Here is a 13,008-nt window from a genome sequence, read left to right on the forward strand (position 1 = left end):
TGACAATGACTGTAGCTGACAGTGACTCTGCCTGTAGCTGACCGTGACACTTACTGTAGCTGACAATGACTGTAGCTAACAATGACACTGACTGTAGCTGACAATGACAATGACTAAAGCTAACAACACTGACTGTAGCTGACCGTGACACTGACTGTAGCTGACAACGACAATGACTGTAGTTGACAGTGACAATGACTGTAGCTGACAACGAAAATGTCTGCAGCTGACAATGAAACTAACTGTAGCTAACAATGACACTGACTATAGCTGACAAAGACAATGACTGTAGCTGACAACAACAATTACTGTAACTGACAATGACTGTAACTGACAATGACTGTAACTGACAATGACACTGACTGTAACTGACAACGACAATTACTGTAACTGGCAACGACACTGACTGTAATTGACAATGGCACTGACTGTAGCTGACAATGGCACTGGCTGTAGCTGACAATGGCACTGACTGTAGCTGACAATGGCACTGACTGTAGCTGACAATGACACTGACTGTAGCTGACAGTGACTCTGACTGTAGCTGACAACAACACTGACTTTAGCTGACAATGGCACTGACTGTAGCTGACAATGGCACTGACTGTAGCTGACAATGGCACTGACTGTAAGTGACAATGGCACTGACTGTAGCTGACAATGGCACTGACTGTAGCTGACAATGGCACTGACTGTAGCTGACAATGGCACTGACTGTAGCTGACAATGGCACTGGCTGTAGCTGACAACGACACTGACTGTAGCTGACAATGATACTGACTGTAGCTGATAATGACAATGACTGTAGCTGATAACGACAATGACTGTAGCTGACAATGATACTGACTGTAACTGACAATCACACTGACTTTAGCTGACAATGACTGTAGCTCACAATGACACTGACTGTTGCTGACAATGACACTGACTGTAGCTGACAGTGACTCTGACTGTAATTGACAATGGCACTGACTGTAACTGACAATGGCACTGACTGTAGCTGACAATGACACTGACTGTAAATGACAATGACGCTGACTGTAACTGACAATGGCGCTGACTGTAGCTGACAACGACAATGACTGTAGCTGACAACGACAATGACTGTAGCTGACAACGACACTGAGTGTAACTGACAATGAAAATGACTGTAAATGACAATGACACTGACTGTAGCTGACAACACTGACTGTAGCTGACAACGACACTGACTGTAATTGACAATGGCACTGACTGTAGCTGACAATGGCACTGACTGTAGCTGACAATGGCACTGACTGTAGCTGACAATGGCACTGACTGTAGCTGACAATGGCACTGACTGTAGCTGACAATGGCACTGACTGTAGCTGACAATGGCACTGACTGTAGCTGACAATGGCACTGACTGTAACTGGCAACGACACTGACTGTAGCTGACAATGGCACTGACTGTAGCTGACAATGGCACTGACTGTAGCTGACAATGGCACTGACTGTAGCTGACAATGGCACTGACTGTAGCTGACAATGGCACTGACTGTAGCTGACAATGGCACTGATTGTAGCTGACAATGGCACTGACTGTAGCTGACAATGACACGGACTGTAGCTGACAACAACAATGACTTTAGCTGGCAACACTGACTGTAGCTGACAACCTGACGTGAAAAGCGCTATATCAAATGCAAGGATTATTATTATTATTATTACAGTGGCACTGACTGTAGCTGACAATGGAACTGATTGTAGCTGAGACTGATACTGATTGTAGCTGACAATGGCAATGAATCTAGCTGACAGTGACTGTAGCTGACAATCATTGTAGCTGACACTGACTCTGATTGTAGCTGACACTGACTGTAGCTGACACTGACTATAGGCTCTGCGACCCTTTCACCCCCCTCCTCATCCAGCTCCACTGACTTCCCATCACATAGGGGATACAGTTCAAGATCCTGGTCCTCACCTTCAAAGCCCTCCAATATCTTGATCCCCCTACCTCTGCCTGTCTCTGCCTTCAACAACAAAATTACATTTAATAATAATAATAATAATCCTTGCATTTGATATAGCGCTTTTCACGTCAGGAGGACGTCCCAAACCGCTTCACAGAACACACTGTAAAGTGAATTGACTGTATATTTGTGGGCGAACGCGGCAGCCAATTGCGCACAGCAATGTCCCACAAACAGTCGTAGATTGAAAATGACCAATTTATTATTGTTTTTGGTTCTGGAGGGATTATTATTAGGCTCTGTGTGGAGTAAGGAAACTTGCCCAAGGTTTCGCCCTCTGCCTGGAATTGAACTCGGGTCTCTCGTTTGCAAAGCGAGTGCTCTAACCACTGAGCTACAGGACTCCAATTTATAGATGCCTTTCACGTCGGGAGGACGTCCCAAAGCGCTGAACAGTCAGGTGTCGGGGCCCAAGCATGGGGGAAGGGCTAACTTTCTCCTGTTGAATGTCAACAAGACCAAGGCCCTCCCGATTGGTTCCCGTCAGTGCCTTCACACCTCAAGCACTGACAGTATTACGATCCATGGATGCACTCTCCACTCTGAGCCAGTCCATAACCTTAGCCATCTTATTTGACCTTCAATTGTCCTTCTACCACATCCGTTCCATGATTTGTTCTGCCTTCCGCCACCACCTCAACATCACCTGGCTCCACCACTGCCTTTCCCCTCAGGACGTGAGACCCTCATCCACACATACATCACATCCAGGCTCGCTAACTCCCTGCTTGTCGGCTTTCCCAGCTGTTCCCTCCACAGGCTGCAGATCATTTGTGTCCTCTCCCGCAATAAGCTCCATGACCCGGTCACTTTCACCAACGCCAAACACCACTGGCTCTCCATCCCCCAGAGGAAAGAGTTCAAAATCCTCATCATTGCCTTCAAAGCCCGCCACGGCCTTGTGCTTCTCTACCTCTGTGGCCTGCTAACTCCATATTGACTCTGCTCGATGGGCTCTGGCCTGCCCCACCATCTGCGATCAGGCCTTCAGCTTTTCTGACACACTTCACCCCACAGTCCCTTCGCCTCACTCTCTTGCCTCCTTCAAGACTCTCCTCTTCGACTAGACCTTTGTTCACCTTCCTACCCCTAGCTTTCCTGCCTTCCACCCTCCTGATCCCAACCCCCAGCTCAGGTCAAAATCGCTGATTATTCAGTTCCTTGGGACATCCTCCCAATGTGAAAGTCGCTATACAGATGTAATTTATTGTTCGTGGTGGTGATCAGGTCAGAGTGTTTGGTGAGACACAGGATAACTGATAGAGGTCAGAATGTTTCGTTAGACACCAGGGTTACTGTCCGGTCGTAGTAGTTGATAAGAAATAGGGTGACTGTCAAGTATGGAGTGATTGCTTAGACAAAGGGTTGCAGGTCAGAGTACACAGGCCGATTTGTCAAATCATCGTGGTTGATGTGACCACAACTGTTAGGTCTCAACAGGTCATGGTTTGGATGAGCTGGGGATCAGGATCGGGCAGGGTGGAAGGAGGTCGAGGAGGGTCTTGAGGCAGAGGGACTGAGGGATGGAATTCCAGAGAATAGGGACAGAGTGGCTGAAGGCTTGTCCGCCAATGGTGACGTGGGCAAGGTGGGGGAATGTGAAGCAGGACAGAGCCCACTGAGCGGAGGGAGCAGGCAGGTTGATACGGGGTTAGATCACATAGGTGGGGGGGTGGGGAAAAAGGCCATGGAGGGCTTTGAAAACGAGGACCAGGATCTTGAACTGTGTGATGGGAAGCCAGTGGAGTTGGGCGAGGATGGGGATAGGGACACGGAGCCTGATCCGGGAGAGTTCTGGATGATCTGCAGGCTATGGAGAGAGGAGTTGGGGAGGCCGACAAGCAGGAAGTTTACGCTTGTTTGGAGATGCAGGGTCATGTCCTACTGTTTGGTGAGTCATGGGTTGGTCAAAGCGTTTGGAGACATAAGGCTAGAGTGGCTGGTGACAGCCAAACTGACTCTTTGATCGGCGTGGTTGGTGAAACACAGGTTAGTGGACTCCACAGTGTTTGGAGAGACACAGGGCGACTGTCAGATTAGAGTGGTTGGTGAGACACAAGGTGACTCAAGTTGTAGTGGTTGGTGAGACACCAGGGTGAAATGTTAGATCAATTGTACAGAGGGTGACTGTCAAATCGTAATGATTGATGTGACTGTTGATGTGTTAGGTCACAGTGTTTGAAGACATAGGGTGACTGTTAGGTCAGAGTGGTTGGTGAGACACGAAGGTGATTAGAGTTTCGCAAACTCAAAAATATACACGTCAGACGTGTTAAACTGCTTTATAATAGACTGTATGTATATTTCATATTATTACAGTTGCCTGAAGCTTCATTCACAAGGATAGCAGTTCCCTGAACATTTACAGTTTAACCATTTAAAAAGTTTAAGAGATGAGCATCGTTGTGTAGGCAGGTAGGTCACTTCTTCTTGGGCATTGCAGCATTGAACAGTTCATACAGAACATACCCTGTACCTGAAAAAGACAAACTGTTATTGACTTTTTCGTATCTTAGAGAGAATTTAACAACACTTGATACCAAGCACAGATTTTTCCCTCCTGTACTTTCAATGCAGCTTCCTTACCCACAACAGTGAGACCCATCGTTAGCCTGTAAAGCAGTGCATCTGTTACTCCACCCTTCAAGTGGACAGGTAATCCATTGTCCTCCTGCAATAATAAAATCAAATCACTTTGTATTTAACTGCCATTTGAGTAACAAAATTCTCCAACTGCACCATTGCTCACTAGAATTAGTGCACAGGGTGTGCACCAATATGCTGTACTGCAATCACCATCCCATATTGAAACATAACCCCATATTAACAGTTTATGATTCAGCACAGTTATGTTCAGAAAAATGCAAGGGAACCTAAAGACATACTTCCCTCAGTACATTTGCATTAGTACATTAGTAGACAATGTAAACAGCAGCCTGCATGAAGATTTCAGCCACTTGTTTAAAACAAAGTTACTTTAAATAAATTCAAGTTGCAAAATTATCACTTGTTTGAAATTTGTTGTGAAATGTATTACAATGGGTCAGATCAAAGCAACATACTTTATATGCAGCATCCACACTGAACCCGCACAGGCATCACACTACAGCTGGAAAATGTCATCCAGCTTTTACTGTGGCACATTGAACATTGTTTTCTCGTCACAATTAGTCCATTCATAGTAGAAACACTATAAGGCAGGGTGGTCCAACCTTTCGGCTGCTGCGGGCCGGATTCCCTGTTTGAAAAAGGTCCATGGGCCACTTCCAGCATGGATCAGCTGGCGCATCAGATTCAAGAGCATTTCCAACATTCCAACTTCCGCTCCCTCCCGACGAATGTCCTCCCAGGGCAGTGTCAGGAGCCAGCGGCTGGGAGGACGCAGCATTGAGAGTGGAAATAATACTGGCCTTGCTGCAGTCTGTCCCTTACCAACCGCGTCCTTAGCAACCGCCGGCTCCAATCACTGCAGATAGTGATTCCCCCGTGGTTGATTGGGTGACAGAGGGATTGAGAGAGGAGAGGGGGAAAGTGGGTAGGAGAGCAGGGGTGAGAAGGGGGAGGAGAGAGAGAGGAGGACACTCTCTCCTTCTCTCCCCCNTCTCACTCTCTTGTACACACTCTCTCCCACTCCACTTCTCAAACCCACACTCTATCTCCGCCCTCTCCACCACTCTTTCCTCCGCTCTCTCACACCCTCTCAATTACTCTCTCATTCCTTCTCTCCCACACACACTCTCTATCCCCATGCAAACTCTCTCTCAATCTCTCCCTGTTTCTCTCCCCTTCTCCCTCACATTCATTCACTCCCTCCCACCTCATACACACACACTCTCACTTCCCCTTTCTTAACTCTCCCTCACACATTCTCTCTCTACCCCTCTCACACTCTCTCTCCCTCTTACTCTATCCCATTCTCTCTCAATCTCTTTGTTCTCTCTCTCACTCTCTCAGTCTTTCTCACTCTACCTTTCTTAACTCTCTCTCGCACACATACTCCGCCCCCCCCCAATCGGCCATGTGGGTCACTATCTGCAATGACAGAAGCTGGCGGGGTTGATAAGGACTGATAAGAGATGTGCTTGCCTTCCTGACAAGACTGCAGCAACAGTTGGTATTGTTTCCACTCTCTCTTTTTTAAGGGGGCGAACGGGGCAGGAGTGGTGGGGAAAGGTGATGAGAGCGGTTTTGAAGCAACTTTTAACTGTGAACAGAGAGAGAGGGGTTCGCCATCGGCAGTCCTTTCTGCCCCCAACACTCTGGAACTCCAATAGGTGTCCCTTAACTTTGCCTCCTTCAAGGTCCTTCCTCTTTGACCGTGCTGTCAGTCACCTTCCCACCCACATGTGCTCTTTAGACCCCACCCCTCCCAACTCCAACCCAACATCCAATGCATGTGCAAACCCTTGACTGTCCAGCGCTTTGGGCCATCCTCTCGATGTGATAGGTGCAATATAATTGCAATTTATTGTTGAGATTAAAAACGTTGGTTAGCTGGGAGCCAAGGAGGTGGAGCTGGAAGTTCAGGAGAGTGGGGATAGGGTCAAGGGAGCACATGGTGGGGTCCACGTTGCAAATGAGATAGGCATATGGTGGGTGGAGAACACAGGTGAGGGGGTAGCAGAAGCTGCAGAGCAGATAGTCACTATTTTGAACTCAGGAAGTCTGTTATCTCTTCACATTTGGAATTGGAGAGGAGGATGAGCAGAGCATTGGGAGGTGGATGGTGGTGAAGAGGGTTGTCCTGGTTGTTATGATGCTGGAATAGAAGAATGATTTGTCTGACATGAGGGCTGAATGACAGGTTTCAGTGGTTGTCTAGATAGATCTGGTAGTGGACTACAAGTCAGATGCATTTAGCAGCAATGACCCATGACATGAGGGAGTGGAGGTGGCTGATGTACCAGGGAACTTGGAAGGGGTACGAGGCAGTGTGAGAAGTGATGGGGGCGAGCGTGTTGAGAATAGGTGTGGTGAGGGAGTTGTGCAAAAGGTTGACAAGAGTTAAAATTAAGGCAGGCAGAATGCCATGAGTGCAGAAGACATAAGGGCAATAGATACAGCATGAGGGATAATTTTCTCCAGGGATAGAAAAAGATGATGGTATTTTGGGTGACAGGGAGGGGATGGAGGAGTTCAGGGAGATGAGGGAGTGATCTTAGATGGGTTTATACCAGTGATGTCCAAGATGGAGAAACCACATAGATCACTCGGTCAAGGGGTGACAGAGTTAATGTACAGACTGGAACAGGAGACAAAAGTCAGCAGAGACAGAGGAGGCAGGGGTGGAGATCGAGTCCCATTGGGTCTGACCAACAACAAATTACATTTGTATCGCGCTTTTCACGTCAGGAGGAATCCCAAGGCGCTGGACAGTCAGGTATACAGTGTAGCATCACTTCTTGACTCTTGTATTCTAGCTCCGTTGTGATAAATGCATTAGGCTTTTTAATTATCTTGTGCACCTGCATACTGTTTTTTAAAAATTTATGAACTTGAACACCTTTAATTAGTTTGTTTGAAGTGCATCTTGTTGGCTGTGAAGCAGTTTCACTTTAAACATGAACTTTACCAAATTAGGGAAGCTAAAGCGTAACTATTTAAGAATGACAATTCTCCATTGCATCATGCAGGCTGCAGAGCAAAGCTCACCACAAAACCAACAGCACTGCACTACTACCTGTAGAAGTCAATTCATAATGGTTTCAAGTAAAAACTAGTCAGGATTTCACTCTGCAGAAAGACAGTTTGAAAATAAATTTGCAAAATGTAAAAAATTCATTGGTGAAAACAACCAGTTCAGAACTGGCATAGAACATTTCAGGTTAAAGCTAAAACGAGATTCTCCCCCAAAGAAATACAGTAATTCAAATTATTCCATAATTTACGTAAGAAAATCATGGACACCACATTTAGATACAGATTGCAGTCTTCAAAACCATCCCTCCCCACAGCAAACATGTTCAAAGCACAATCCCCAACAGACAAGGGATTATACGATTTCTAAACTGAAAGCACATTTGCTTTTTTTTAACCTTCAGGGCTTGAAGTTATCCAGCTCCCAACTCTCTATTTCCTGGCTATCAGGGATTGCATGCAAAATGGCTTTATGAATGAGTGTAACCAGTTTCCAGTGAGCTTGATCTTGATCTTACATCACACACTGCTTCCAATTAACCACAAGAATGGCATGTACACAAATAAATACTTCAAAATGGTCCAAATACGTCACTTTAAATGGTCTGCAAAAAACATTTAATTTGTTTTGCCAAAAAACACTGAAGTACCAAGGGCTTTCAGGGTTTCATATGCACATAAACACTAATACCAATCTAACTTCTAGTCAAATACAACTACTAGCTCCGTTCCTAGTTTCACTTGCAGCCTATCATATCGTCAAAACATCTCAAAAAGCTTCACAGGATTTTACTGTGTACTTTGTAGGTGAATGAAGCTGCTAATTTACACAAAGCAAAGCAGGGAATTGTTGGCCAAGACATCAGGAAAAACTCCCCGTGATTTTTGAATATTGCCCTGAGATTTTTAACATTCACCTGAACAGGCAGACAGGACCTTGGATTAATGTCTCACCTTAAGGACCACCAACATTGCAGCCCTCTGCAACACTGCATTAGAGCATCAGTCTAAACTGAGTTACTGGCATTCAGTGCACAAACTGACAATTTTGTGGAGTCCTGTGGCTCAGTGGTTAGAGCACTCGCTTTGCAAGCGAAAGACCTGAGTTCAATTCCAGGCAGGGCGAAACCTTGGGCAAGTTTCCTTACTCCATACGCCTAATAATAATCCCTCCAAAACCAAAAACAATAATAAATTGGTCATTTTCAATCTACGACTGTTTGTGGGACATTGCTGTGCGCAATTGGCTGCCGAGTTTGCCCACAAATATACAGTCAATTCATTTTACAGTGTATTCTGTGAAGTGTTTTGGGACGTCCTCCCGATGTGAAAAGCGCTATATCAAATGCAAGGATTATTATTATAATTTATCCATGAAAGTGATAACAAGCCAGGCCCAGTGATAATATCCAAAACTCACCAATTGTACATACACTATCATGACACATGGAATTAAGAGATTGGCAGAAAGCAGGCCTCTGGCCTCTCTCTCATGTTCACTGAAACAATGCACAACCTAGCAGTCTGGTTTGATCCTTGGCTGGCCTTCCTACCCTATCCTTTGTTCTTGATCAAGACTGCTTTTCCTCCACCTTGCCACAATACCGCCCTCCGCTCCAGTCTCAAACTTCTATCGGCCGCATTTGATACGGTCGACCACTCTATCCTCCTCCACCGCTTGTCCTCCCACCTCAACCTTCAAGGCCCTGTCCTTGAGTGGTTTAGGTCCTACCTCTCCCACCGTCTCCATTTTGTTTCCACAAACGGCTTTTCGTCTGTCTTGTGTGGTGTCCCTCAGGGCTCTGTCCTCGGTCCCCTCCTCTTCACCCTCTATATGCTCCCCCTCGGTGACATCATCCGCAGACATGGGGTTAACTTCCATATGTATGCAGATGACACCCAACCTTTCCTCCTCTACCCTCAACTCCACGACCACCGATGTCCTGACAGCTGCCTGTCTGACATCGAGTCCTGGACGAGAGACAACTTTCTTCAGCTCAACGTGCGTAAAACTGAGGCCCTCCTGATTGGATCGCGTCAGCGCCTCCGCACCTCAGGCGCTGACAGCATCAGCATCCAAGGCTGCACTCTCCACCTCTCAAAGCCCGTCAGGAACCTCGGTGTTCTGTTCGACCCTGAGCTGTCCTTTCTTCCTCATATCCGCACCACAACTGGCACCGCCTTCCACCACCTCCGGAACATGGCCAGACTACGGCACTACCTCACCCCTCACGCTGCTGAAACTGTGGTCCACACCTTTATCACCTCAAGGATGGACTATGGGAACTCTCTCCTCGCCGGCCTTCCCAGCCCTCCCTCCACACTGCAGGTCATTCAGAACTCTGCAGCTCGTGTACTGTCCCGCACCAGGCTTCGCGACCACATCACTCCCACCCTCGCTCACCTCCACTGGCTCCCCATCCTCCAGAGGATCGAATTCAAGATCCTCATCCTCATCTACAAGGCCATTCACGGCCTTGCTCCCTCTTACCTCTACGACCTACTATCCCCTACTTACCTGCCCGTACCCTCCGTTCCTCTGGCTCCGGTCTGCTCCACATCCCCCGCCCCAACCGCCCTACCATCGGTGGCCGGGCCTTCAGCCTCTCAGCCCCTAGGCTCTGGAACTCCATCCCCAGTGCCTTCGCCGCTTCCTCCCTTTCCTCCTTCAAGGCCGGTCTCAAGACCTTTCTCTTGAACCGTGCCTTCACCTCCCCTCTCGACTCTCTACCCCCACCTCGCTCCCTCCCTTCCCTCCACTCACCCTGATCATTTCCTCCCTGCTTGGGTCCCAACCCAACTGTCCAGCGCCTTGGGACGTCCTCCCGACATGAAAGGCGCTCTATAAATGCAAGCTTGTTGTTGTTGTTGTTCTGCTGTTGAAACCCTCATCCAAACTTTTCTTACCTTCCGTCTCAATTTCTCAAATGCACTCCTTTCTGAACTCCCCAGTATCACCATCCCCAAGGCCCAACTAATCCAAAATCCCTTGGCCTCCCTCCATCACACCAGTTCTCGCCAGGCTCCACTGGCTCACTATCACCAAAAGGATCGATTTCAAGATCCTCACACTCGTTTTCAAAACCCTTCATGCTCTGGCACTTCCCTACCTTTCCGACTTGCTTACCCACAATTTGCTGTCTCCGCTCGACTGACTCCAGCATTCTGCTTGTCCCTCGTGTGCTCCATTCCCGAATTGGTGGCCGTGCTTTCAGCCACTACTCCCGGAAACTCTGGAACACTCATTCTCTATCCTTTGGCCTTGCCATTTCCTTCCCCATCTTCAGGTTGCGCATGAAGACCTTCCCATTTGACTGTGTCTATGGTCACCTACCTCACCCAACAACTCGGCGTCGTGCTCCATCACTGTCAAGCACTCTGGGACGCTAACCTGCGCAAGGGCGCTATAAAATGCAAGTTGTTGTTTCTTAACAGATCAGTTTTGAGGTCCTCACATATAAATCACTTCATGCTCTAGCACTTTGATCTGCTAGAACCCCACTCCTCTGCCCATCTCTTCCGCTCAGCTAACAGTCACTGTGCCTCTAACACTTAGAGCTCTTTGCCTCTATCCCTCCAGCTCACTCCCCATCCATTTTCAAATCCCACCTTAAAACCTACCTCTTTACCTAACAATACCTCTCCGAGTTCAGCATTCACTAAAATGAAGCATTCCTCGACGTTATCTCAAGTTGTTGACAACGAGTTGGGAGCAAACTGTAACAAGTATTGTTTGAGACTGCATTGTTGGAGTTGCTGTTGTTTGGATTAGCCTGAGGTCCTGTCTCCTATTCAGTTGCATGTTAAAGATCCCACATTACTGTTAGAAAAGAGAAGGGAGTTTCTCCCAGTGTCCTGGCCAGCAATCTACCAGATAAAGTTGGTCATTCAGTGCATGGTGGTTTATGGGACATTATTGATGCAAATTAGTTCCAATTTGACCTACAAAATACATAATCAATAAACTTTACAGTAAATCCTGTGAACCATTTGAAACATCTCCCCAATGTAACAGGGAATTAGATTAAGGAATTAAAGGACTATGGAGAGAAATCAAAAGAATGGAATGGGATTAGGTGGCTCCCGTAGACCATAAAAATCTATGCACTTGGATAATGCTCCCCACTTGCTCTCCGGAGAATAAATAAATTAAGTATGGTGCATCCTTGTATGAACATATTTAAGTAGGCAATTACCTGGAATATCTTTTGATTCTCAGGAACCTTATTCTGAAGGCGTCTGCGAGATGCAGTACTGAAAGTCCGCTGCGAAAGACGGCAAAGAAACTGAAAAAAAACCCAAGCACATTAAATCTGCAATCATTAAATTACATACATTACATTGTCAGGCACGGAGCAATTGTAGAGTGAAAGGTGGGAGTGAAGTTCCAAGACTTTGGAAAAACAGGTTGGAGACGAGTCTTTGGAGTCATTGAGGGTAGATTTTTTGAGGGGTTGATAACATCACGGTGAGACATTGCTGTTTACAAGTTGGCTCTAGCTTCCACCTGCAAAATACAGTCACTACATATTAATCCTTGCATTTGATATCTTTTCACATCATCGAGATGTCTCAGAATGCTTCACAAGATTTTATTAGGAGAAACTGTTCTTTTTCTGAATAGTACCATGGGATCTTTAACATCCACCTGAACAGGCAGACTGGACATCTCATCTGACATTTATAGAGTGCATTTCACGTCGGGAGGACGTCTCAAGGCGCTGGACAGTCAGGGGTCAGGACCTGAGTTTAGGGGAGGGGTGGGGGAGGGGTGAGGGAAGGCAGAGAGGTGGGAGAGCAACTGAAGGCACGATCGAAGAGGAGGGTCTTGAGGAAGGCGAGGGAAGAAGCGAGGCGATGGGACCGTGGGATGAGTTCCAGAGTGTGGGGGCAGAGAGGCCGAAAGCTCGGGCGGGTCGGGTGCGAGACATGGAGCAGTCAGGAGTGCGCTGAGCGGAGGGAGCGGGCAGGTTGGTAGGGAGTCAGCAGGTCAGAGAGGTAGGAGGGGGCAAGGCCATGGATGGCCTTGAAAGTGAGGACGAGGATCTTGAACTCAATCCTCTGGGGGATGGGGAGCCAGTGGCGTCGGGCGAGGGTGGGAGTGATGGGGTCACGGAGCCTGGGGCGTGAGAGCACACGAGCTGCAGAGTTTTGAACAGTACGGAGCTTGTGAAGATGAGAGTAAGACGTTGATAGCAGTGTGTAAACGCCGGGAAGTTGGGTGGTCAGCGGCAGGAGGGGAAGGGGGGCACGGAGCGCTTTTATCATGACAGACACATACAATCAAATGGGAAAAGGGAGGTGACTAAGGCTAAACAGATGGTTTCTTTTTAAGCGAGATTTAAGATTAAGATAAGGGGGAAGATGGAGGCTC

At 47.4% G+C, this 13,008-nt stretch overlaps 1 protein-coding gene across 1 annotated transcript; it reads right to left on the bottom strand.

Annotated features, from left to right (window-relative positions):
• Positions 1-4,275: 4,275 nt before the first annotated feature.
• Positions 4,276-11,920, bottom strand: LOC103189501 (cytochrome c oxidase subunit 7A2, mitochondrial; the record flags this gene model as incomplete). The annotated part of the gene is given in 3 exon segments (XM_042339728.1): positions 4,276-4,473; positions 4,584-4,668; positions 11,831-11,920. Coding segments are annotated over 3 exon segments (231 nt in total), but the record flags the coding sequence as incomplete, so codon positions are not given.
• Between the last annotated feature and the right edge of the window lie 1,088 nt (positions 11,921-13,008).

Source organism: Callorhinchus milii, unplaced genomic scaffold (genome assembly GCF_018977255.1).
Source record: "Callorhinchus milii isolate IMCB2004 unplaced genomic scaffold, IMCB_Cmil_1.0 Scaffold12, whole genome shotgun sequence".
NCBI classification, from domain to species: domain Eukaryota; kingdom Metazoa; phylum Chordata; class Chondrichthyes; order Chimaeriformes; family Callorhinchidae; genus Callorhinchus; species Callorhinchus milii.